Raw genomic sequence first — 24,291 nt, forward strand, 5'->3', positions numbered from 1 at the left:
TCGTTTTATTGTTTGCACCTTCTCGCTTTTGCACAAAGAAATAAAAAACCAAGTTCAGAAAAATTGTGGATGTTTAAAGCCGGAAAGTAAACAAATACGCTATAACGAAGCTACGACGATATACGTCAAGGGTCTCGGTCGGTCGGTCAGTCTTTACAAAAACCATAGCGCCCTTTCCCGGTGTGGCTTTGAATTGCATTTCGACACGTAAACCCAACGCAGAACCATCACGGTCTCCAAGCAACTGCGTGGCCGTTGCGTTGCCGTTGCGTGATCACTACGCGGAAGCATAATCAGGGCTTTACTCTCATCAAAATAATCTACAATCCAAACTTCCCTTCCTAAGTAAGTAAAAGGATGGAAAGAGGTTTCAAAAATAAACACAGTAAAGCGTGCAGTGCTGCTGTAACCGACTTACTTTTGGCAGAAGAGCTGCCCGCAGTTCCTGCAGTGGTGGCGTCGCTCGGTGAGGGAGAAGCGAACCGTGCAGCCGGAGCAGCTGTCGACCACCTCGTCCTTCACCCAGTGGTCGGCAGCCGAACGGCCCGGCTGGTCGCTCACCGACCAGCTGAAGACCCGACCACGACTGTCGCCTACCAGGATTTTACTATGATCCCTGAAGAGAGGATGTTTAAAGTGGGGAAAGCAAGGGGAGGGAAGGGGGAGGAGAATAATTCAGCAAGGTCATTCTCTGGCTGGACATCAGGGGGCGACTCCTGCAGAAATTAGTACGATTGCATGGTGTCTACGTGAAAATAACCCTACTTTGTGGTCTCAGTCGCTTGTTCTTTGCAGATGTATCAACAAATATTCAAATTTACACAAACCAAACTAAGAATTCCTCTTTGTCAGTTTGGTGCTCTCTTACTTGGAGATGGCGAGGGATGTGATCTCGGCTGGCTGAGCGTTGTCCTTGCGATCAAACGCTGTGTGCATGGTGAGTTTGCTCCGGAAGACCAGCTGGCGCTCCCATCTGTGGCCTGTGAACACGCAGGAATAAACACTTCAACAATGACGACAACAACACTCAAACAGAGCTGACTTTATTTGGGGGATCAGAGAGGAATCCCTGTAAAGACAACCGGAGGACACCCACCTGCCCTGAGCTGGTTGTACGTCCGTGCGTCCATGCTGGAGGGCTGGAGAGGCTGTGGAACTGAGCCCTGGCCTGGATGAGCCGGGTGAGGGTGAGGGTGAGGGTGAAGGTGTTGGTGAGGGTGAGGATGATGTTGAGGCACCTTACTTTGGCCCTCAGAGTAGTTGACGAACACGAAGCCGTCCTTCTCGTCGATGCTGAGGGTGTCTGACCAGCGGTGGGAGTCGTCAGAGCTGCTGTCCATCGACCACGACGCTCCCGCTCGGCCTGAAGGACCTGAAAGGGATTTTGCTGTTAGGAACATGAGGGAAATACGAGACAGAGAAGAGCGAGTGTTGCTAAGAGGAGTACCTCTGGGTCTGTGCACGGCGCTGCCCGGCTGGCTGCCTCCACCCGTGGAGGGGTTGCACGGTGCTTTGGGCTCCTGGTTCAGACTGGGCTCGTCTCCATCCGACTCACTGCTGTCCTCGTCGCCGTTGTGACTCTCGCCACCCTCTGTGACATGGAAAATTCACTTTCGTTTATTACACGATACAACTTTTTCATAGTGAATTTATTATGTCAATATTTACAAACTAAAAAACAAGAAGGCAAAGATTGGTGTTTTCAGAGATGTCAGCCTGATTGTGGTCCAGCAGGACTCACCGATCTTCTCCTCACCACAGCAGTCAGGCACATCTGGCTCTACTGCCTCTGGAGCAGGGGTTTCTGGGACTTGGAGGAACTCCATCCTCCAAAACTAGGAGAAATATGCAAAGACAGGTTAAACCAAGGGGAGTGTTATAGCGCTGACATACAGCGAGATTGAAGGAGGCGTGGTTACCCTGACAACGCCGTCAGAGTGCCCAGTGACGATGACGTTCTGCGTGTCCCACTCGTTCATCTCCGACACGCAGCAGCACAGGATCTGCTGGCTGCGCCCCGTGAAGGTGTTGGCGCTGGCGATGGGGCTGCCGTTGATGCTCCACACGTGGATGTAAGTCCCCGCGCAGGACACGATATCCCCCTGCGCACACACGCACACGCACACGCACACACACACACACACACACACACACACACACACACACACACACACACACACTATGTTCCTTAGCTCACATGTATTTTGTACCTGCAGTAAAAGAACATTTCTTTGTAGTGACAGAGGAGAGATTAGTGCTCCAGCCCACCGTCAGTTCGTTGATACACAGAGCGGAGACGGGCGCCCGGTGTCCCCTGAGCTGCGTGACGAAGGAAAGCTTATTGAGGTCCCAGATGATGCAGGTTCGATCCCGCGAGCCGCTGACAACGATGTGGTACGCCGACGACGCTGTCAGACACGTGACGGCGTCCGTGTGGCCCAGTAACGCCTTCGAACGAAACAAAGACATTAGATCGGACTCAACTTTTTCCGACACTGACTGAGCCTTGTTTGCGGTTTTTACCTGTTTGAGCGTAAGTGACTTGGCCCGCTCCTTGGAGGCTCCCGTCTCCCACACACAGATGGCGGTGCTGGTGCCGCCGGTGATAACCAGCTTCAGGTTTGGACATATGGCACAGAGGATCTGACCCCACTCTGACAGACACTCGTACACCACCAGCGCCTGAAACGAGATTGAAGATGGAGGATTCTGGCTGTTTGGGGCATGCAACTGGTTACTGTACATCAAAGGGAGCCAACATGGTGCCCACGAGTGCCTGGTAGCCCACAGAGAGCCAATATGTCATCTGCAGGGACGTTCTAAAGATAGCACAAGTCACCGGTCAAAGAGTTTTTCCCTTTTTTTTAATTGCCAGCAGTGTGACGAGGCGCTGAGTATCTTGTCTGCGCTGCACATTTTCAGCTCTTGAACCAAACGACTGAACTCGCCGAGATGGTTCCTCACACGCAAAATCTCATGAACCCACAAAGACCTGCAGGTCCGCCCTCTCTCCCTACGTGCTTCAGCCTCCCCTTCACCCAGAGAAAGTACTAATCCTGCAGCTATTCCGTATCCCAGCAACCAGAGCTCTCAGCCGAAACAAATGCTACACCTCTCAAACGCTTTTGGAGGTCAAACAACTTTGCAACAAACTGTGATATCGTACGAATTTTAAATGTTGAAACAAATTAAGAAATGCAATAAATTCAATCTATGGGTTTGGATTTGAACTTGCAGACACTATATTTCTAGTACAAAATTAAAATACAATCTGTGAGTAAAAATGTTCTTACTAAAATCATGTTCCCAATCAGTCTAGTATTAATAGGAAGGCATGATTTATTAATTAACACTTAAAACAGAAAGTCGTCACGGAAAGAGTTCTGTATGAGGCATTTTGATTCAAGCACCAGCAGGGGGAGACATTGTCTTTAATCATTTCTCACACTCACTGATCAACTTCAAGGTGAAATAAAATGTTTCAGTCTAGTAGTCGTCTCTATTAAAACCTAAGTAACTCTGGAATAAGAAGTCGATCTAAACACTAAATATGAATCCAGTATTAATACCCTGAAGATAAAAGTTTGCTGCAAGTTTAAGTCTCTGAGAAATAATAACTGAACTGTTACCTTGTCAGATTCGTAGTTAGCCAGACGGCAGCTGAGGTCGGCGTAGCCCCAGGCAAAGGTTTTGCTCCAGGTGAGGGGAACCAGGACTTTGTTCTGCTCCACAGCAAGTATGCCCTTGTCGGTGCACATGATCTGTCCCACAGGCTCCTTGAGCTCTAGACACGGTAATATAAAGACATACGTCAGAGTCTAAAGGGATTCATGCACCTCTGGGAGTCGGTGCTGCACAGTAATAATAATAATGGAAAAATGGAGTGTGTCTGGGTTTTCATTTTGTGCTTCCACGACAAAAGATCAAAGTGAAATAACAAAGAGTTAGAGTGTGAGAACAGGAACCTTTGACTGGTGCTAGAGAAGGTCTGAGATTGTCCAGATGATGGAAGAAGATCTTGTCGCTGTTGGAGCTCGGAGGAACACTGGCTACGTCACCGTTGGCTTTGCTGCGGACCCGTTTGGGAGGATGGGGCTTCTTAAACAGCTGGAAATAAAGATCAAATAAAATAAAATGTATTATTTCGGCATCGGTGACAGTGGTACAGCAGCAGTGAGAGTTTTTTTTTTTAAAGTTATTTTTCTTTTATTGAGAGGACAGCATGAGAGTGAAAGAGGGGGAGAAAGAGGGGTACGACATGCAGAAAGGGCTGCCGGGCCGCTGCAGTGAGGACTCGGTACATGGGGCACCAACTCTACCACTGAGCTACCAGCGCACCCCGCATCTGACCTGTTTGGGGATTTGTCCGAAGTTGTTGATGAAGCCGATGGTGGCGGTCTCTTTGAGTGGGTCGTTGATGTTGTAGATGTCCACCTGACCCTCGTAGAAGAGGTGGTGGAAGACGTTGACTGCCTCCACGGCCGGCGGACCCTGCTGCTTGTACCCGAATATCAGGTCGATCCACTCGTGGAGGTGGGCCGACACGTAGTCGCACTCCAATGCCTGCAGCCGGGGGGGAAGAGCAGAAGGAAGTGAATGCATACTCGCTGTAATTGAGGCCTAAATGGTCACAAGTGGGTTCATTTCCTACATCTCTGTGGACCCTGATGAACTCCCGGGGGTCGCCCTTGGCCCAAGGCGGCAGGATGACGTCACCCAGCTTGGTGCCATTCTGCTTGGCACCTGGTAGATCCGACAACAGAAGGGCAGACAGAACATTAATATTCAAGCACTCAATTATCTCGGTCAGTTCGACTTCCACGCGCCGCCATCGTCCACGCCTCCCAGATACTGACCCAGGTCGAAGTTGTTGGCGTTGAGCAAGAACTCGGGCAGATAGAAGAACTCGGGGATGAGTTCCTTAACGTCGGCCATGTTGTGTTTGGAGGCAGACATCCAGGCTTCACGCACACTGTGGAACATCCTGTCAGCCAGGTCAAAATGACCTCCCTGGGAATCACACAGACACACAGGCGCTGGGTTTGACATTTGTTTTATGTTAGCTTAAATAAAATGTAAAATATTACATTTATGTTCCTTATTGGCAAAAGCAGAGAGAAAACACAGCAGCAGAGGACATAATGAACCTCCAGAGAATACATTTGTTTTTGAACCGATTTCATTATTATATTTTTCAAAATGATTTACAAAAGATTATCCGTGCAAAACACCCTCTCTTTCCGAGGGCTGAATGTGAACTTTTACTATGTATCTGTCACTCTCTGTCTGAAGTACAGCCCTCTGGGTCGTATGACATTTCAGAAGTGTCTTTGCCCAGTGACCCGTGGGGAAAATGTAGATGACAAGCAAAGGATTCAAAAGGCTCAAAGAGTTCAGATCTAACCTGAAGTCTGAGGAAAGTCTGTGTGAAGGGCTCCATCCGGACCAGATAAGAGGCTACGATCATGGCTGAGGAGTAGTGGGTGCCGTAGTGGTATGCTGGGGTTTCACCTGGCAGGACAGAAAACATCACATTCACTTACACTGGACCAATTCAAAACACAATGTCGACTTGAACATGCAGTTCTAAATATAAATAACAGTCTCCGTCCTGTTAAATGTTGATGTGTGAGATCTCACCGTTGGGGTCTTCCCAGTCCTTGTATCTCTTCTTGTACTGTGTCAGTCTGTCGTCGGTCTGGGCTCCCATCGGCTTGGCGAGGTTACGGAACGTCTTGGGGTTGTTCAGGTCCAGTTCCTGGTAGACAACGTTATAAAAACAGGATTAATGAGGGAACAGGCATCGGCTTTTCTCGTGGTTAAGCTGCCAACCGTAGTCCCAAACTCTGCAGTCACCTCTGAGTCGAAGTCGGCCAGGATCCAGGGGAAGACGGGATACTGCATCAGGTCATTGTAGGACCGTCCTGCCAATGTGTTCAGATGCATCAGGTACTGGAAGTTACTGATCTCTCCTCGCTGGAAAACAGATGGTAAACACATCAGTGAAGTTTCAGTGTGACTATTCTGCACTTTGTTTCACTGGACAGCAGCGTGTCTCGGTTCTTACCTCCCATCTCTGAGTCACTGACTTCTCTCCGACCAGCGTGCTGAGGAGCCCAGATCTGACAAACACCAGGACAAAGAGGTTTAAGGTCATTAGGTTTCAGTCATTCATTTGATTAGTTATTACAGCAGCTCATATCAATTATTGAAAAACGTTATGTTTGTGCTGAATGTTACCCTTGTTCCACGCTGGTGTTGGGCCGTTGGCCTGAAACCGACTCCGAGCTGTCAGCCAGTGAAGGCACCACCGCTAGAAACCTGCAGGGAAATAATAACACGTGTATAGAATATATATATGCACATATTTACATATACAGGTACAATCTGGCTTTGTTTTTGTTTAGCAATTATATATATATATATATATATATATATATATATATATATATATATATATATATATATATATATTCCATTTTATTTTCATCACACTTTTGTTTGGAGCATATATTGGAAATTAAACTGTGGGTTGAAAAGAAGATGAACATTATTATTATTTTTTTTTAATGGAGCAGCAGCAGTGGTTTCTACCTTTGGTAAACTTTGTTGCGGACTCCTTTCTGGAAGGCTAACAAGTAGTTTCTCCCATCTGCTGAGAAGACTTCCACTGCCATGGGCTGAAAGGCAAAGACAAGCAGAATGGCTAAACTCAAGGATGTGTATTGCGGGCTGCAGCGTGTGGGTGTGTTTGATGTGTGCATGCTGACCTGCAGCAGGTAGCGTCTCTTGTGCACTTCCTTGATGTCCTCATAGGCGAAGATGCTGCAGGTTCTCTTCAGCAGGCTCTGTCCTTGTCTCGCTCCTCTGGGGATGATGGCCTCGTGCAAACTGAACACACACAGTGAAGTATTTATTCAGTAGTACATTCAATTTTACCCATAATGCACTTGTATGTAGAAAGGCTCAAGTTCACAGCAACACCCCCTACTGGAAGTTGATCATTAATTTCCTCATGCTACAAACATAATATATCTATAAAAAAAGAAAAAGAACAGGAACATTAACCAAGATTAATGCAATGAGTTTTCACAAAAATACAGAAGCAAAATAACTGAATGCACTATGGTGTTAACTTTAGTATGGTAGAGCGGGTTTAGCTCAGGAGGTAGAGCGGGTTGGCTGGTAACCGCAAGATTGCCGGTTCGATCCCCGGCTCCTCCTAGCTGAGTGCCTGGTGTCCCTGAGCAAGACACCTCACCCTAATTGCTCCTGACGAGCTGGCTGTCGCCCTGCGTAGTTGACTCTGCCGTCGGTGTGTGAATGTGTGAATGAATGGGTGAATGTCAGTCATTGTTGTAAAGCGCTTTGGACAAAAGCGCTATATAAATGAGGCCATTTAGTATAAATAATCCAATCTAAGTAAGACTAAAATCTTTAAATGTGGTTAATTTTACAATTTAAAAATATTTGGTTGGAAGCATAAAAATGTATTTTTGAAAACTGTTTTAACTACAAGAAGATTTGTTTTTATTTGACGTATGACAATTTATCGATTATAAAAATTGCCATCATTACGTTTTTCCTAATTGACTTAACTAAATCCTCATTTCAAACCTCCCAGACTCCATGTTTTGAGTGTACAGGACTGTGTGGATGCTGATGAGATGGTAAAACAGTAAAACACCTGAGGGGAAACACCATAAAATCAAAGCTGCAGCATCTGTTGGTGGTTTTCATGTTGTGTTTCAAAGGAACAGACAGACCAAGTTCCCTTAAATATATAAATATGTCACATCTCTGCTGAGTTTCACAACGCATGCTCCATCAGCAGCATTACATCATTCCGGCAGCAGAAACTCCCACTGCAGCGGCCAGAGGAGTGATGTCATCTTTTATTCGGGGAGGGAAAGAATGGTAACTTCGGTTTAGCGATGCAGTCGTGTTCCTACCGACTTCCAGACCCTGATATAAAGTGACGGGTACAGAAGCCTGGACCTACTTGGGGGGCAGCGTGTCGATGTCCCTGATCTCCCTGGATATGGTCATGGTGTAGCCGTCGATGACGTAAAAGTGCTCTTTCCCAAACAGCAGCAGACCCTCGCTGGTGTCCAGACCCTGAACCCTGGCACAGCGGTACATATGCTGGATCTGGAACAGCGAATGTAAGGAATAAGAGAGTGTGAAGTACCTTTAGAGAGCAGTTTCTAATGAAAATCACTGTCTTACAGTCCTCCAGGCTGGAGAATAGTAAGGACAGAAAATAATAACAAATTAACAATTCAACACTGGATGCTGATTTTATCCTCTGTTTCCTACTATAGTTTTATAATGGCAGTGTGATGCCGACCTTCTCTCCCTCCTCCAGGAGGCGCAGCAGAGACGTGTTGTCGGTCCTCTGCTCCTCCTCGGGGCCTCCTGATTCCAACAGCTGCTCCTGAAGCTGCTCCTGACTGTCCTCGTCTGCCCCGTCTGCTGTGGACCGAGACCTCTTCAGGGGAGCCTTCACCAGACCTGGACCGCACAGCATCATGTCAGAGGGCTTTCAGGTGAATCAACACTCCAACAACAAGAGTTTGGAGTGAAATAAAAAAAGAAATCTCTATAACCATTTTGGAATGACTAGAATGTCTTCCATGCTATGGTCTGTGTACCTTTGACTCTTGCGATGGTGTCCTCGCCGTGCTCGGGCTCATGCTGTGTGGTCTCTCCTTCTGTGGTGTGCTCCACAGAGTGCTGGTACATGCCAGGGTTGCCAGACAGCAACCGCACGTAGTACTCCTTACTGTCGTAGCTGATGGCTCGCCGGTAACGGAGAGGCTTCTGGAGGGGGGAGGGGGGGTCGTAGTGTAAAGGACATTACCATCCAAATTAGAAAAACGATCGTACCAGCAGTGATGCTAATTTGTAACCAATAAAAGGGCTGAATAGATTCACAGAGATCAAATACCAGCGTGAGACTCTGACGTAAACGGTTTTGCAGCTACTGAAAAATATTACATAAAGTTTCCTTTTAGTGGAATCCTCTGTTTAAAGGCGGGTCCACACCGGACCGAAAATCGGCGTATTTTGAGAGAGTTGGCGTCCGTGACATGAGTCTCCTTGGTGTGGTCGCTCGAATCGGCCCACGTCGGCGTTCATTTCAGCCGATTCAAATGTGTAATCCGCCATTCGAGTCGGCCATATTAAGTAGCCCGACTTCATTTACCGACGCGAGTCGGGCAGTCGGTGCGGTGTGGACCCGCCTTAAGAGTTGTATAGTTTGTGTCTAGTGCTTTTATTGTGAAAGGTAAGAACAGAAGAGGTGGATCTGGTCTGCACTGATTTCTTTAAGATTGAAAGGAGTCATAAAGTTTGCAATGTTGGCTCGGACTATAGAGCCATTCCCATAGTGTACATTAGAATATATCAGTTCCCCATTATGTGATTGGCTGATTCCGCTATTTATGATGCATAAACTCATAAAAATCATCCAGAAAATAATTATGTCACTTTTTGGCCCCAAAAAATACATTGATATTTTATTTCAAATTTGTTTACCTTCAAAATAACTTGATTTACTCAGATTGTATGCATATGGCAGTGTGTTCTTCATACTATGCCAGATTTCCTAAAATTAGATTTAAAAAGATTTAAACATTTAAAAAAAAGCTAAATATCTTTTTCTTTTATATCTTTAAGTGTTGCAATATATTGAATCATCATACATATCATATAACCAGATTCTTGCCAATATGAAGCCCTAATAATAACATTTAACAATGGTTTGCAGATGTATTATTAAAATCTACCAAATAAATGCATGAAGGGGGATTTCTGAAGCTCAGGCAGACATTTCCTGGAAGCACTACATTAACACAAGAACCAGACCCTCCAAAGTTACCTTATCATATTAAGCTGTAACCATGTCGATGATCTGAGATCATGTGTCACGTACAGAAAGAAGACATTACAGTAAATGCCAGGCATGGTTAGCTTCATCACACGGACATTCATCTCATATTGTGACTTCCACACATGTGAGATCCAAACCACCAGACCAATAGGTTGGTATATAATAGATGGGGACATTTTCCATTGGACGGTTTTGTCCTGTGGACTTCAGGGAGTACCTGGTCTCAGTTTAGGACCCTAGCCAAGGCTGAGGCACCAGAAGGGGGGAAGAGGGCTGGAGAAGGTAAAAAAGGAAGGAGGACGGTGTTTTAAATGTCACTTCAGAACCCTGTCGGCTCATTTGGAAAGTCTGTGCAGGAGAGATTACTGCAACGTCCTGGGGCAATGCCATCTGGCACCAGGATTCTGATTTTAGTATAGCTCATATAGTTTTACATTTTTTTTGGCAATTCTTAAAAAAACGTTGACACTTTGAGCAAAACAGGAAAGCTAGGGATGCTGAGCTGAAGTGGCTAGCAGTGGTATTCAGCTGCAAGGCACAAGTGTATGACTTTGTCACACAGTCTGCGACTTCTCCCCGAGCATGTTTAAATCATGAATTATGTTTATGTCTGGAGGGGGAGTCTTTGGAGTTAATTATACAGGGTCGATTTATGAGCCAGAATTTCTCCCCCGAAGGCTGCTGGAGAGTCTAGTGAGCAAGTTTTTATTATGCGATCAATCCAGGGTCATCAGGACATTGAAAGCATTATGATGAGGTCTGCGCAGAATGACATTCCTTTTACAGCCCAAGCTTCAGGTTTTTGAATGAAGCTTCGAATGTCCGTCGTCACATTTTATGATGTCATTACTCTCAAATCCGACCCAACTTTGAAAAAAGCGATTTATTGGATTGAATCAAGTGTTTTTTATTAAATAAACTTCTCTTAAATTAATATAACGCATCAATGTCTCTCTTTGCCAGCAGGAAAGCAAACAGCTCTAATGTCACCGTGATTGAAGCCTCGAAGCGTCAAACCTTTCTAATGATGATTTAAACTTTTCTTTAATCACTTTTAAATGCTTGCGTTGTTGGTAATCTAGACGTAATTTGCTCCGACTAAAAGCAACAACTAAAAGCAGACAAATGTAAAAATAAGATGATGAATTGTGTAGGAAGAGGGCTGACATTAACACAAAGCCAAAAGACGTGCCTGTAATTGTGTGCTATCTCTCGCGGAGCGAAGCGAGGCACCCGTTGGCGAACAGTGAGGAGGGATTATGTGTTGAGCAAACAAAGCTGAGTGTGTGTTGGCGGTGCCAGGGAAAGTGAGCCACCGGCTGTTGGTGTCGCTTCCTCACATGACGAGCTCGTCCCGGAGCAGCTCTATTTCAGGAGAGCTATTCTCGCTCCCTAATCTGCAGGTGATTTGTCGAAATTTATGGACACAGTGGAGGAAATGATTTCTATTTATATGGATTTGTGGGATATAGCATTTGCATCCAAGTGTAATACGCATTTAAACATATAGCTGCTTGTGTCAGTATAGCTATTACTTTACCAGATGCTTGTAAAAACTGCTCGAGGGATCGAGGGAACATATTCATCTCGATTAAAAGTACCTGTGCTGAGTTGGTGTTTGGCTCCATCTCAGGAATGTACGGGTAGTGGATGTAGAACATGTCATTGCGGACCATCTTCTTCCTCATCCGGCAGGGCCCCTCCGTCATCTCCAGCACAAACTTGTCCAGGTGGGAACCGATGGGCGGGCCCCAGAGGCCCCGTTCACGCAGCAGCTCGTATTCGATGGATGCCCACTCCTCCGTCACGTACTTGAGGGCATTCTGCTGCCGCTGGGAGATGAAGGAAGTCACAACATGTTGCTATAAATATAATGCACAGTCAGCCTGTGAAAACATATTTGTGTGTGTTTTTATTTGGTTTATTGTAATGCAGCGACACCCTGTTACACAACAGACTGTTGGTTTGTCAGTATAAGTGTGCTGCAATAAATCATCTGCAGTAAACCAGCTTGTATTCTTTGTCCACCATCTGTGTTCCTCATAGTAACTTTAATTCTATCCATCCAGGAGTAATGACGGAGGTTCAGTACCTCCTGATATTCTTTGTACTGCATGGACACCAGGTCTCGAACCACAGCGATGTGTGTGAACATCCACTGGAAAGTCTCCTGTGGATCAGAAATACAGGTTTGTAACAGAGCTGACCAGCACATACTTGATATACCGTGTCAGCTGTTACGGGTGCGTACCTGTGCAGACAGGCTGTTCTTGTTCAGGCTGTTGTCCCTCTTGTTGCGGCGGACGCCTGTCAGCTTGGAGAGGCCGAAGCCGCTGCTTACTCGGGACAGTTTGGACTGGGTGGCCGGCGCCGCTGCCTCACCACGACTGATGCACTTCTTCTCATGGACTGGACGGCAGAGAAATAAACATAAACCGGTCACATGAGCAGTCACACTCACTTCCAAGAGAGATGAAGCAGAGATGAGAGGCTGCTGACAAAATAAATATATGATGTCAAATGTTTGTCTCCAGCACAATAAAATGAAGGTGAAATGGAACTACCGATAAAAAAAAGAATGTAGGAATAAAGGAAACTCTTCTTTCATTACTTTCAAGAAAACATCTAACAATATCTGGTTACTTGCCAAAATGTCTGGTTCAGCAGACTGAGTCAAACCTTTGGCAGGAGGCTGGTGGTAATTCACCGTTCTGCTTACGTTATCAAAAGTACAACAGTGATGAAGTTAGCGAGACAGAGAGCAGATCAGCACTAATGATCCTTATTGGCAGGGCATCAGTATTTCCTTTGGAAAACAACAAGAGGAGCTCCCAAACAGCTGATCTAATTACATAAACCTGGTTAAGAAACTCACTCAAAAAAAGGGCACCACAACTGCAACATAGACATCAGTAGACATAGACATTCAGCTCAAGTCTGTGTGTGTGTGTGTGTGTGTGTGTTAGAGGTGTAACGATTCATTCGATTAATCGATAGTCAGTCCTATAGATTCTACTAAATCGATCTGCTAAAATAAATAAATAGAATGAATCGTTTTGGCTTCAACAATAATCGATATAAATGCATTTAATCTGATGAATCGTGATTCTTACTTATGATTAATGTTTTAATACGTTTAAGACACTCTCTCCCCTGCCAGCATGAAGTCTATTGAAAAATGTTAAAAAATAGCTGAGCATTACATTTTTGTATTCAGCATAAAATATTATGCAGGACTACTTTTTAATAGAATAAATATGTTATTTTTTCACCTTTCAGAAGAATACAGATAGTCTCACTCACATTATTGTATGTTTATTTCCTGGACATAGAATGTTGGTTACAAGTTACTGAATCGAATCGTGGTTTACAGAATCGAATCGTTCCCAAAAAACAAGAAGAAAAAAAAAAAAAATCGTCCTTGAATCGAATCGCCAACTACTGTATCGTTAATCGAAACACTGTGAAGCCAAAGATTCACACCCCTAGTGTGTGTGTGTGTGTGTGTGTGTGTGTGTGTCTCACCCAGGTGGTTCTGCCAGCTCTTCAGCGCCGGCTCCTCCAGGGCGTGCCGGGCCGTGGCGATGTCCACATGGCCTCTGTCGTTGCAGGGCAGAGACACTTTGAATATGTCCTCAAGCATCTGACGCTTGCTGTGCATCAGCTCCGTCCAAACCCTGTTGACCGCCTTCAGCAGCAGCTGCCGCCCTGCAGCAGGAGGACAACAATCATTTTTCATCAGTCTGGTAAGAATCTCAATTTATTACTCTATATATCAGATTCAATGACCTCATTCTTTTTGGCACAACACATGTAAAAATACATGCAGAAAGAATATATTTTTAGATGATTGGAAAGAAAATCTCAACAGGGTAAAATAGGTTCACTGTCCGCACACATACAGGCACATCACAGCGCCTCACCTTCGCTGACGTCGTGGCTGTGCGTGGCGTCGGCATCGTTCTCCGTGGGCATCATGACATGCCAGGTCGTCATCCTGGCCTCCGCCTCCAGACCGAAGCCCTCCACGCTGCTGCAGAGACAAACACACGGGGAGAGTTAGATTGTTTGCTCTCTCTAGTCGTAGAGTGTGTCGTGTTACAGCATATTGTGTCCTCAGCATGCTTGTAAACTCACTCTCTCCCCACCTGCTCCACTTTTGGCAACAGTACTTCCAACAGAACACACACAGAAAAAGACTTCCCACTATTTCACTCCGAAGGTAAATAAATAAATATGTACGTATATTTGTTCAGTCTTAGCCAGAAAACAGTTGATGATTTGTCAGAAACATGTTTGTTCATCCATCATCTGATTGAACATGCACAGACACCATGTGTTCAATCTGTTATGAATCATGCATGCGTCACATAACACATCAAGATCTTTAAAAGTCAAGTTGCTCATTGACGTGTTGCAGACGACAAACAAACGGCTTTACGAGGAAATGCTCATCTTGAAGTCTGAGACCCTTGAAGAGATGTTTGGGTTACCCCCCGCGCTACAGATCCTCCACCACCGACGAGGCCAGCTTACCTCCCGCTGTGCAGGCAGATAAAGCAGTGAGCGAGGCAGGCCACAAAGTCCTGGTCGTGGTTGCCCGGCCCCAGCACCAGGTTGCGGTTGACGGTCAGGACCCGCAGGGCATCCAGCAGGGCCACCTGCTGAGCGACCGTCTTGTGGGGTCGACAGAGCTGGTAGAGCACGGTCCGGTTCAGACAGTGGTAGATGGCGTCGAGGGAAAGGCCCTGGGAACGCCTCTTAGACTGGAGGAGGAGAACGGGGAGGTCAGAGGGAAAGCACAAAACAGAGATTTGGCACCGCTGTGCTCTGGATATGGATAAAGCTGCAGGGGAAATATTTCCGCAGAAAGAAAATTTGTGTGAGCAACCAGGGCTGAAGCGGTTTAAGTTGTTAGATGGTCAGTGAATGTTGCTTGTTATTCTGCTGCTGTTGTGTCTGAGCAGAGAAGTGTTTCATGAGTTCAAGCAAAAAATAAATCAAACAGGCTTTCCTCCAACAAGACTTTACATTTAGGGAGCAAACAAGAGACTAAAACTGCTACTTGTAAAGCAACTACGAGAGAATATTATGTTTATTTGGCTGGACAGTCTGGCTGCAGAAACGGGATTTATGATGAAAAGAGTGTGTGTAATTTTAGCAGCGTGCATGAATATAGAGGGAACGCTGTCTGTGGATCGCATGCTTCCAAGGACAGCACAACTGTTGTAAAGCACCAGCATTTATCACTGTTTTCCTCAGAGATTTGCAATACAGGATGGGACCGACACAATTCGGTCACCGCTCATCACTGTTTAACGATGCCCAGCCCCGGTCAGGGGTAAATACATTCTAATTCCTTCTGTGTGCCTCATCATGAATTAGACGGCCACGCAAATCACTAATCACACCGGGATATTAATAAGGCGTATTAGGGTTTGAAAAATGTATTAATTAATTTCAGAGCATAATCTCCTAAGCTTCTCACTTGCACAGAAGGCATTGCATAAAAAGTAGAATACAAAGTCCACACACATTACAGGGCTCCGGACTGTGTCCCGACCATTTGCTGTGAGTGTGTTTTACGTGGTCAATTAGTGAACCCATTAAAACAAATATCACACACACGCACGCACGCACGCACGCACGCACGCACGCACGCACGCACGCACGCACGCACGCACACACACCTGTCAGTCAGCCAGGCCCTAAATGGACTAACAGCTATATTGAATCTTTTGTGACTAAGTGAGGCGGCCTGCAGTCAGATGGATGCTGCTTATCTAATTTAAAGCTGAGAGCTTTAATGCTGTTCACTGGTTACATTCACGAGAAGAGATCTCACAGAAGGACTGGTTCATGTCTCCCTCCAGTGCACGCAGCACACCCACGCCTGGTGCTTCTTTAAGCCTCCAGCAATGTCTGCATGTACAGGAGGGAAAACTGAAAATTGCTTTAGAGTGATGCAGGAAATTTCTAATTTAAATTGAAAAAGCAGCCCTTCAAATGAGTGTTGCATTGAACCATCAAAAACAACATAATAACAGCCCTAAAATCTATGATAACTACCTAGCAACCCCGACTTAAATTGTTTTCTCAGAGCTTGATGACTTGAGGTTGTAATTACAACCTACAAGATCGAAAATGTGTGTTGTCCAACTGCTTCATCACAATGGAAAAACGATGTTGGTGAAATGAGAATATTGTTGCATTAAAACCGTTTGAATGAGTCTATTTTGGAGCTTGAGCACTTTTTGGAAGATGGTTTGTTTTGTACCTGTCCGATGAGCTGCACGATGAAGTCCACCACCAGCTTGGAGTCCTTGTTGAACATGCTCTGCCACAGCTTGTCCACCACCCGCTGGGTGAAATAGAAGACGTTGTTGACCAGAATCTGATAACTGCCTCCACTGCTGAGGGGCAGAGAGGCATCTTCACCTGAATGGAGATGAGCAGCAAGAACAGGCACTTAGCTGTCGTTTACTTTCATTGATCCCCAGTGTGATACTGAAGGGTTTTTAGTCTTACAGTAGAATCACATAAAGCACAAAAGTAATTATTTACTTTGGTCTCACAGACTGATTTTAGGTGTAACATTTTGTGAATTGCAGGAATAATATTCTCCCATAAAAATAGAGCATGCTGAGAGTAATGTGTTGTATTTGTTTTATTATTTCTTACCTTGCTATAGATTATGTACTGTAAAATGCGTTAAAGTTAGAAATGATGTCCTTAGCGCATACATTGTGTGTGTTGTCTTATTATTGATATTTAAAGAAGATTGCAGACTATAGACTAAATAAAACACGAGCATGTAAAAGGCTGAAGATGCTTGTTGTTCTCTGGGCTTCAGACTGTGATTTGCTGACTCATGATGCATCACAGCCTCACATAGCACAGAGCCAACTAAGAAATCGGTCTGTGGTGTTCTGCAGCATGCTCATCCAGACCATTTTCTGCCTAATCATCAGCTACTAAACCAGTTTAAACTGGGTCCGTCAGTATGAGAGGTTGAGGACTTAGTCCTGACCTAGAAGGACATCAGCAGCCAGAAGATGCTCCATGACGCCATCCAGGATGTTGGACTGAAACTCCTTCTGCTGAGTTCTCGTGGAGCGCTCCGGAGAGGCCTGGTACCATAAAAAAGGCATATGACCGTTATTTCTTAGGAATTATGTTGGGTAAACAAGATTGTTTGTTTGCTGTCATTAAAATCAAGTTATCAGATGACACCCCGTCACCCTGGTGATGTCCTCACCTCCAGCAGCAGGTCAATGATGGGCGTCTGCTTGCTGGCCGGGGTCATGCAGAGGTTGTCCATGATGAGGACCCTCATGAAGTCAAAGACGTACTTTTTGGCCGGGTGGTTGGTCAGGGACGTCTTGGAGCCCACGTTACAGTATTCAGACTGGCTGCGGTTCATACCCGAGTCCCCGGCGAAGGCCTTGAACTCCTCCGTGGGAGACCCCGCCTCGTCGTCCAAATCGCTGACCTGAAACAGGTGGATGGAGACAATTTACCAATGTTGTGTACCGTTACATCCCTACAAGCTACAGGATAAAAAATAGATTTAGTCCTATCTCTTTCTATTCCAATACATAATAATTACAGCCCTGCTTCCTCGCTGTACTTACTGCTGTTTTTTTGTGGCCCCTGGCAAATTAAATTTTTACTATCAAGCAATTATGTTATTAAGTTGTCTGAAAGCGCAGTTCCTCTGAGGAAAACTGTAGTTTCTTGCGATTTATTCTTGAAACTGCAGCAGTCAAAATTTCCGTGCCAATGGTTTCAAAGGAAATTCTAAAGAGACTACGGTATAACTTTTTATTGCCACATAAGAGAGAATCACAATATATCTGCAGCCGGTTGATGGGTTTAGTGATCAATACTTCATTTGGTGATGGAATTCTTTTGTCTTTAAGCCCAGTTTCAGACCCATTGCACTTTAATTTAAAGTCTTGAGACAAGACATTTGTGGAGGAGAAGGTGAAGTGCTATTAAAGCTGCCTCACCTCCTTCTAGTCGCGGGTAAACCTATTGCTTTGAGAAATGATGTACAGCCTTACCATCTCAGAGTAGGGCCTGATGTTGAAAGGGAAGACCGTTGCTGCCAGGGCACAGAGGAACTCAGCGCTGTGCCACATCGGCGCCAGGTCGGACACGTTGTGGTAAAGATACCTAAAGAACTGCATGAGGGTGACCGGGTACTCCCTCAGCCAGGAGCCTTCCTCCTCTGACTGCCACGGCTGGGAAATAGACACACAAGGAAACGAATCACGACAGAATCGTTTTCATTCAGACAGAACTAACTTAAAATTTGTTTAGAATTGTATTCAACCTATTTCAACCCTTTACATTGCTTGGTTCTTTTTAAATCTTTAGTTTTAGCATTGTACTATAAGAAGTCCCAGCAGAGAGGGCAGCGAGTTTCAGCAAAGAACTCCCTGTTGCGAGCGAGTGGATAAGTACAGGGTGAGAATGAAAACAGCATGTGTGCCGAGTCATTTATGTCAGATTAATGGAGCTTAAAAAAGACACCTAAAAGAAATCCAGGCTGCAACTGCTGGGAAATCCAATCATAAAGAACTGACGAGCATGAGAGACATCTTTCCAAGACATCTGCTGCCTGTGTTCAAAAGTAATCTGCTTTTTGGGGGGAAAGGTGTTGGATTTAATTGGTCACATTATGGGTAAAATGGTTTTTCTTAAAGGAGTCATCACCTGGAAATCGCAATTTCTCTTGTTAAAACATGCATATCTGTGTTTGACCTCAGTTGAAACTTGCCTGAAAGGCTGGAGTTTGAAAGTGGCGCCGTTTTTTCGCTTCTGCTCTTTTTCCGAACAGGAATAGCACACAAGGGTGTGCATTCCTAAAGCACGAGATTTTGATTCTGCGCCTTCGGTGACGTCACCGTGGCGGCTACTTGCATAAGCCCACCCCTCTTTCACCACCCAACCCTGCCCCGTCCGCTACCTGAAATCGCCGAAGCGCCGCCATTATGTTTTGGAGTCTGCATGCAGGCAAGCCCCCCCGGCTCTGTCCTTCCTGCGGCGAATCAACGCGCGCCTCATTACATATTATACAATGCACATCCGGACCAGTCAAAACCTCGCGCGTAATCTCGCGTGATAAAATCGCGGTACGAAAAAGGGTCAGAACAAGCTCAATGTTTGATTAAATTTTTTTTTTTTTTTTCTAATAAGTTTTACGAATTGATCCAAAGCGATCCAAGGGGGGCTGGATACGTATAAAACCAGGTGATGACTCCTTTAAGCCTTGATGCAACATTATGCAACTTGTTTACCTTAAAATAACAACGTCAAAATCATTTAATGGTACACTGACTTTTTAAAGACAGAATGGTGCCTCCAGGGGGTATTTAAGGCAGTCGTGTACCACCCTGAAACTGTAGAGACGATATATTGCAAAAATACAGATTCTCCATTATATCTGGTATCGAGTTATACAGGCAGGGTTTCATTTCCAAGTTTCAATTTAGCTATCGTGAAACCCCAAAGTAGTTGTGTGAGATGAAGGCTGGTTCTCACCAGGTTGAGCATGCTGCGCAGCATGGCCAGCAGCAGGAAGGCTGCCTCGGTGTACACATTGTGGATGGAGCCCACTACTGTCCCACTGGAGGCCGGGATGCCAAAGATGAACGTCCAGATGGAGTCCAGGTCAAACTGAGTGGACAAACAAACACTAGGGTAATATACAGTCACATCAACGCACTCAATATAATTATTAGATTTTCTTATAGTCAAGCATAGACATATGAATAAGCTGCCTGTGTGTTTTTTTCACATTTGAAAATTGCTTATATACTATATTTATTTCTAGTAACTATAGCAACAAGAGCTGCAAAAGTAGATAACTCTAAATAGACTGACGGTTAATTTGCTATCAGAGAACACAATGCTGTAAAATTAGACTCGCTGTTTTCCTGAACGGATGCAATTTCAGTAAATGCTTCAAATCTAGCCCACTTTGCACTGCATCATTCCCAATAAATTTGGGGCATATCCTGATTACATATGAGATGTTTATTTATACATGTATGATTGCAAGATATGAATAAAAACACATCGTATCGTAAAGTCTTTTTCAAGACATTTATGTTTAATTTTTTAAATTTCATATAAATCATACGTACTGATTTTTACAGAAGCCCTGAGAGGCAAACTAGAAAAAAAATCAGGTGATTGATTTTTGAAGTCTGTTCTAAACAGGTGATAAGAAAAGTTATTCAAAATATTTTCATTTAGTTTTTTTCAATTTTATTAAATTAAAATAAGTTGTTGTAATACTCATGTAGGCCACAAGAGGCTGAAGTGCACCACTATCCCATATCCTAAAAAAGTAATTTAGAATTTTTTTTTTCCAATGTTTGACAATCAAAATAAGAAGGAACATAGAATGATTATCAGACTCAGAAAAACAAAGTCTGGTTATCCATCAAATCCATCCATCTAACTTGCCTCTCAGGGCTTCCGTACATTTGGTGTGCAACACGCGTGGAATATTCCATACAGATTCAGAGCAAAGTGAGCAGATCCATTCGTACTAGTAGAAGAAGAAAGAATGTTGGGTATACTAACATGTACCTGCAGGCTGTCTGGCAGCTCGGTGACGGGCTGCTGCAGGAACAGCGCCATGAGCAGGAAGTAGAGCTCCGGCACGTTGGTGTGTTTGGGCAGCAGCGTCTGCAGCACAGGCAATCCTGGGAAGTGGCAGGCGTCCCGGTTGATCTCTCGCACCGTGGAGCGCCCGCCGGCACTGCGGCCCACGTTGAAGCCTAGAGTGAGAGTCAATGAATATTGCATGAAGGTGGTATTACCGTATATGCCCTCTGGCTAAGGCAACTACTGGCTGTTGGGGTTTATCAAGGAGGCAGTTACAGCAATAACCCAGAACTGTGATTATTTAACTGAGCTAATCAGGCAGGATTCAAAACTGGAAACTGAGCACTAGCAAAATAACGTAAAACGAAGAGGATTCGGTTGAGTTGGATGAAAAACTCCACATCTAAATACAACTATGGGCTTCATCCTGAGAGCACACATTCTGCCAGTGCTACAGCGGCGGTAGTTATGTTAGGCCATGTCACTACGCAGCGAGATTTTCATAAGCAAGGTCAGTGGTTCTCAACCTGGAGGCTGGCAAGATGATAGGTCGTTGTGTTGTTTAAGTTATAAAAAGAAAACTAATGTTGAAATTTGCTTAAAATGTGAAAGCATTAAAAGAGCCATGAAAGAGAACATAAAAATCATCATTCCCAGGTTGAAAACCATTGAAATCAGGAGGGACTATGGTCACAGGGAGTGCAGGGAGGCAAAAATGAGAAGACGAACCCTTGGCTGTGAGGCGCACAAACTGCGCAGCTTTCTGTTTACTGAACGAAGGCCAACTCCGACGGAAAGCGTTGCCAGAGTGAGGAGAGGCGTCTGCTGAGCCATATTACAACATACAGTATATACACTGCACATTATTACGGCATGCTTCTGACTCTTGTGGATGGGAGTGTTCAAATTTAAAGAATTACACAATCATTTTAGCTAATATCAAGCACACCTTGCATGCCGATTACCTAAAACTCTCAAAACTACAATATTGTGTCCCAGATTTGGTTGAATTCGTCGGGTCGCCATGGTGGCCGTGAAGCCACCCCGGGGCTCGTGCACTCACCCAGCACTGTGCCGATCTTATTGGTCAGGACGGAGTCGGTGTGGTCCAGCCAGCCGCCTCCACACAGGCCCTCTTTGAAGCGGTTGAGGATGGATTGGTTGGAGAGCAACACCACCAGGATCCACAGAGCTGCCGTGACGGTGCTCGAGTGAAGGTGCTCCTCCATGAACATCAGGAGCCAATCAAAGCCCAGCGTCCGCACCAGCTCCTCACACGCCCTGCGGGGGGAGACGGAGAGCAAAATGTTACCTCTACATGCAGTCTCATACCCATTTGTAATTATTACTTTGTTACTCTCACAACCATTTGAGATGTTTGTCCGTTTCGGTTAATTTTTCTTTAGATAGCCTGACAGCCATTAACCGGGGACTAACCGTTTCATTTTTAAGGAAAGAAAAACAAATGCAAATTGAATATTTGTTCTCATACAGTTTGATCGTTCCAAAGGTGGCTCAGAAGGGCTGATTAGATGACGTATTGATCCTTAACCGTTTTCAATACTCATTTGTCAGCTTTTAAGCCTGTTCTTTAATTTGCTCCGAGAGCAACACAGCTGGACATACATCAATCCAGGCCGGATTTACCGGCGTGTTGCACAGAAACCGGGCTGGGCTCGGCACAACTCACTGCTCTAAACAGCTCAATTCGTTAACATATAGACATACATTAACCTATAGACAAACATGTGGAACTGGTTAAAAAATGTTCTCAGTAGTAGACTGAATAATGAATGATCGTTCACATCCCAAGATTTTAATTAATGGCTGCAGACTGTGTCTGTTAGAAAAGAAAATTCATACAGAGAAGCTTTGTTTTACTGCTAAAATGTTTCTACCAGGAAATTAGACTAGAACACATTCAGTGCTATTGTGAATATTCTCATCTTGCCTTGGGAGTTTTCCTTCTGAGCACAAAGCTTTCACGGTAATGAGAAATGGCAGGAGACTCTTGTCTTACTGGGCATTGACGGTGCACTTCTCTTTGCTGGTGAAGAGCAGTCTGAGCAGGTTGTCTAAAAGTCGGTTTCTCAGCAGAATGAGGCTGGCTGACAGGAGGCCGCCAAAATCTTCGTCGTTACCTGGAGACATACACAAAGGTTTTTACAGGGAAACTGTCACATCTGTAGAAATCATTCCACAGTCAAGACAGGTGGATACGGCTAACAACTCAACATGAAAGATGCATTTAATGTATTGTTACCTCCATCGATCTTCTCCTCATTATTGATTTCCATAATGACAAACTTCTCACACACGGCAAACGTGGGCAGAGTGGAGGAGATGAACTGGCCAAACCTGTGAGGAGGGGAAAAACCAAAAAAGAAAGATTTGTTTCTTGTTTTCTGTCCCCCAAGATTAAAACAAACAAACGCAATATGCAAGCATGACTCCACTTGCTTCTTGTAATTTCTATATTCCATTGTTAGTTGATCTTGCACGAGTTAGATACAACTAGTTTGCACCTTGAGAGAAGGTATGTGTTAACATGTGTTTACCGGAGCAGATCGTATGGGTTGGGGAAGCCCTGCAGCAGCAGACTCAGCACGTTGCTGATGGCCGCTACCGTCGGCTGGGACAGCGAGGTGTCCCTCAGGGTCAGCAGCAGTCTGGGGATGAGCTGGAACTCCCTCAGCAGTTTGGCGTTTTTAGCCGCCTCGCTGTTCAACACAGAAAATGGGGACGTACAGTTACGCTTATTTTCTGGGATGCCAAATGACCATTCATTCTGATTCACTATTTGGGGTAAAAAAGACAGTTTGGACACTTGCCTGGATTCTGTCAGCAGCTCGATGAAATGCTCAAACAGAGACAGATGGAGTTCGTAGGGAGCGTGGAGCCACACCTGAGGAGCAGAAGGAGCAGACTGAGACCCGGGCCACACAAGTTGTGTTTGGCGACACAAACTGCTGGCAAGGAGAGGTGGCATCTTGGCACCGAGTGTTTCCAAAAGGTTGAACAGCAGTGGAAGGAACTTTTTTTCCCCTCATTTGGTCACAGCAGCGGTATGTGTTTTGTTCATTCCTCCCTGACATTTCACTGGTATATGATGCTATGTGACGGTAGATATCGGGGTTGGGGTGACCACTGTAAAAGCCAGCTCAACATAACACTTTACTTCAGTAGCATTTACTGGTTCCATTTGCCCCCCTGAAGCCCTCACCTCGAAGTCACAGAGAAGGTCCTGGAAGGCCGTGGAGTTGGGAATGATGGAGGTCTCATGGCCGCTGTCGACTGTTCCCACCAGAGAGAAGGTGAGGTGGAGGATGTGGCTGTTGAGCAGCGAGCGCTTCTTCTTCAGCAGCATAGCCAGCAGCTGCAAACGCATGGACAATAAATGTTTTTAGCCGTCACATCTCATTACATTGTTAAGGACACGTTTCTGTTCCATCACGGTACAAATATAAATATCCAAGTTTTCAGGTTTTGTTGTTATGTGACTGCAGACTTGTATCTCACCTGGTAGCCTTTGATGCGCTCCATCTCCTTACTGGCCAACGGGTTGCTTTTTACAACACACACCAAGGCTTTCACGGCAGCATACAGCCCCTCCACATCTGAGGCCATGGCAACCAGACCCAAGATGGCCGCCGCCCCACCCACATACTGCAGGTTGGTGGCCACGGGTTTGGCCACAAAGGCACGGACGCCTGAAGGGGTTAAAAAAAAAAAAAAAAGGTTTTCCTTTAGTAAAGCTGCAGCATAAATTTGAC

General features: G+C 45.2%; 1 protein-coding gene across 5 annotated transcripts in view; it reads right to left on the reverse strand.

Moving 5' to 3' along the window:
* wdfy3 (WD repeat and FYVE domain containing 3) overlaps positions 1–24,291 on the reverse strand; it is an 84,503-nt gene that overhangs the window by 4,073 nt on the left and 56,139 nt on the right. For 3 of the 5 annotated variants that reach the window (XM_084024845.1, XM_084024846.1, XM_084024842.1), the window contains 42 exons: positions 24,038–24,228; positions 23,742–23,894; positions 23,346–23,423; positions 23,077–23,234; positions 22,782–22,876; positions 22,539–22,659; positions 21,582–21,799; positions 20,495–20,691; positions 19,445–19,579; positions 17,962–18,141; positions 17,154–17,387; positions 16,926–17,025; positions 16,173–16,333; positions 14,432–14,661; positions 13,819–13,928; positions 13,421–13,603; positions 12,147–12,304; positions 11,988–12,065; positions 11,497–11,727; positions 8,655–8,823; positions 8,351–8,514; positions 8,003–8,151; positions 6,771–6,891; positions 6,595–6,680; positions 6,241–6,321; positions 6,068–6,122; positions 5,857–5,976; positions 5,641–5,758; positions 5,405–5,511; positions 4,857–5,010; positions 4,652–4,743; positions 4,351–4,563; positions 3,966–4,107; positions 3,630–3,784; positions 2,524–2,682; positions 2,269–2,448; positions 1,920–2,102; positions 1,742–1,835; positions 1,448–1,591; positions 1,097–1,372; positions 869–980; positions 419–616 (listed from right to left, as the gene is read on the reverse strand). In XM_084024845.1, coding sequence (XP_083880971.1) covers positions 419–616; positions 869–980; positions 1,097–1,372; positions 1,448–1,591; positions 1,742–1,835; positions 1,920–2,102; positions 2,269–2,448; positions 2,524–2,682; positions 3,630–3,784; positions 3,966–4,107; positions 4,351–4,563; positions 4,652–4,743; positions 4,857–5,010; positions 5,405–5,511; positions 5,641–5,758; positions 5,857–5,976; positions 6,068–6,122; positions 6,241–6,321; positions 6,595–6,680; positions 6,771–6,891; positions 8,003–8,151; positions 8,351–8,514; positions 8,655–8,823; positions 11,497–11,727; positions 11,988–12,065; positions 12,147–12,304; positions 13,421–13,603; positions 13,819–13,928; positions 14,432–14,661; positions 16,173–16,333; positions 16,926–17,025; positions 17,154–17,387; positions 17,962–18,141; positions 19,445–19,579; positions 20,495–20,691; positions 21,582–21,799; positions 22,539–22,659; positions 22,782–22,876; positions 23,077–23,234; positions 23,346–23,423; positions 23,742–23,894; positions 24,038–24,228 — 6,283 coding nt within the window. Of the gene's footprint in view, positions 1–418; positions 617–868; positions 981–1,096; positions 1,373–1,447; positions 1,592–1,741; positions 1,836–1,919; positions 2,103–2,268; positions 2,449–2,523; positions 2,683–3,629; positions 3,785–3,965; positions 4,108–4,350; positions 4,564–4,651; positions 4,744–4,856; positions 5,011–5,404; positions 5,512–5,640; positions 5,759–5,856; positions 5,977–6,067; positions 6,123–6,240; positions 6,322–6,594; positions 6,681–6,770; positions 6,892–8,002; positions 8,152–8,350; positions 8,515–8,654; positions 8,824–11,496; positions 11,728–11,987; positions 12,066–12,146; positions 12,305–13,420; positions 13,604–13,818; positions 13,929–14,431; positions 14,662–16,172; positions 16,334–16,925; positions 17,026–17,153; positions 17,388–17,961; positions 18,142–19,444; positions 19,580–20,494; positions 20,692–21,581; positions 21,800–22,538; positions 22,660–22,781; positions 22,877–23,076; positions 23,239–23,345; positions 23,424–23,741; positions 23,895–24,037; positions 24,229–24,291 lie in introns of all 5 variants that reach the window. The other 2 variants (XM_084024843.1, XM_084024844.1) reach the window with 2 other exon arrangements.

This window comes from Eutrigla gurnardus, assembly GCF_963514095.1.
Source record: "Eutrigla gurnardus genome assembly, chromosome: 13".
Taxonomy (NCBI): Eukaryota; Metazoa; Chordata; class Actinopteri; order Perciformes; family Triglidae; genus Eutrigla; species Eutrigla gurnardus.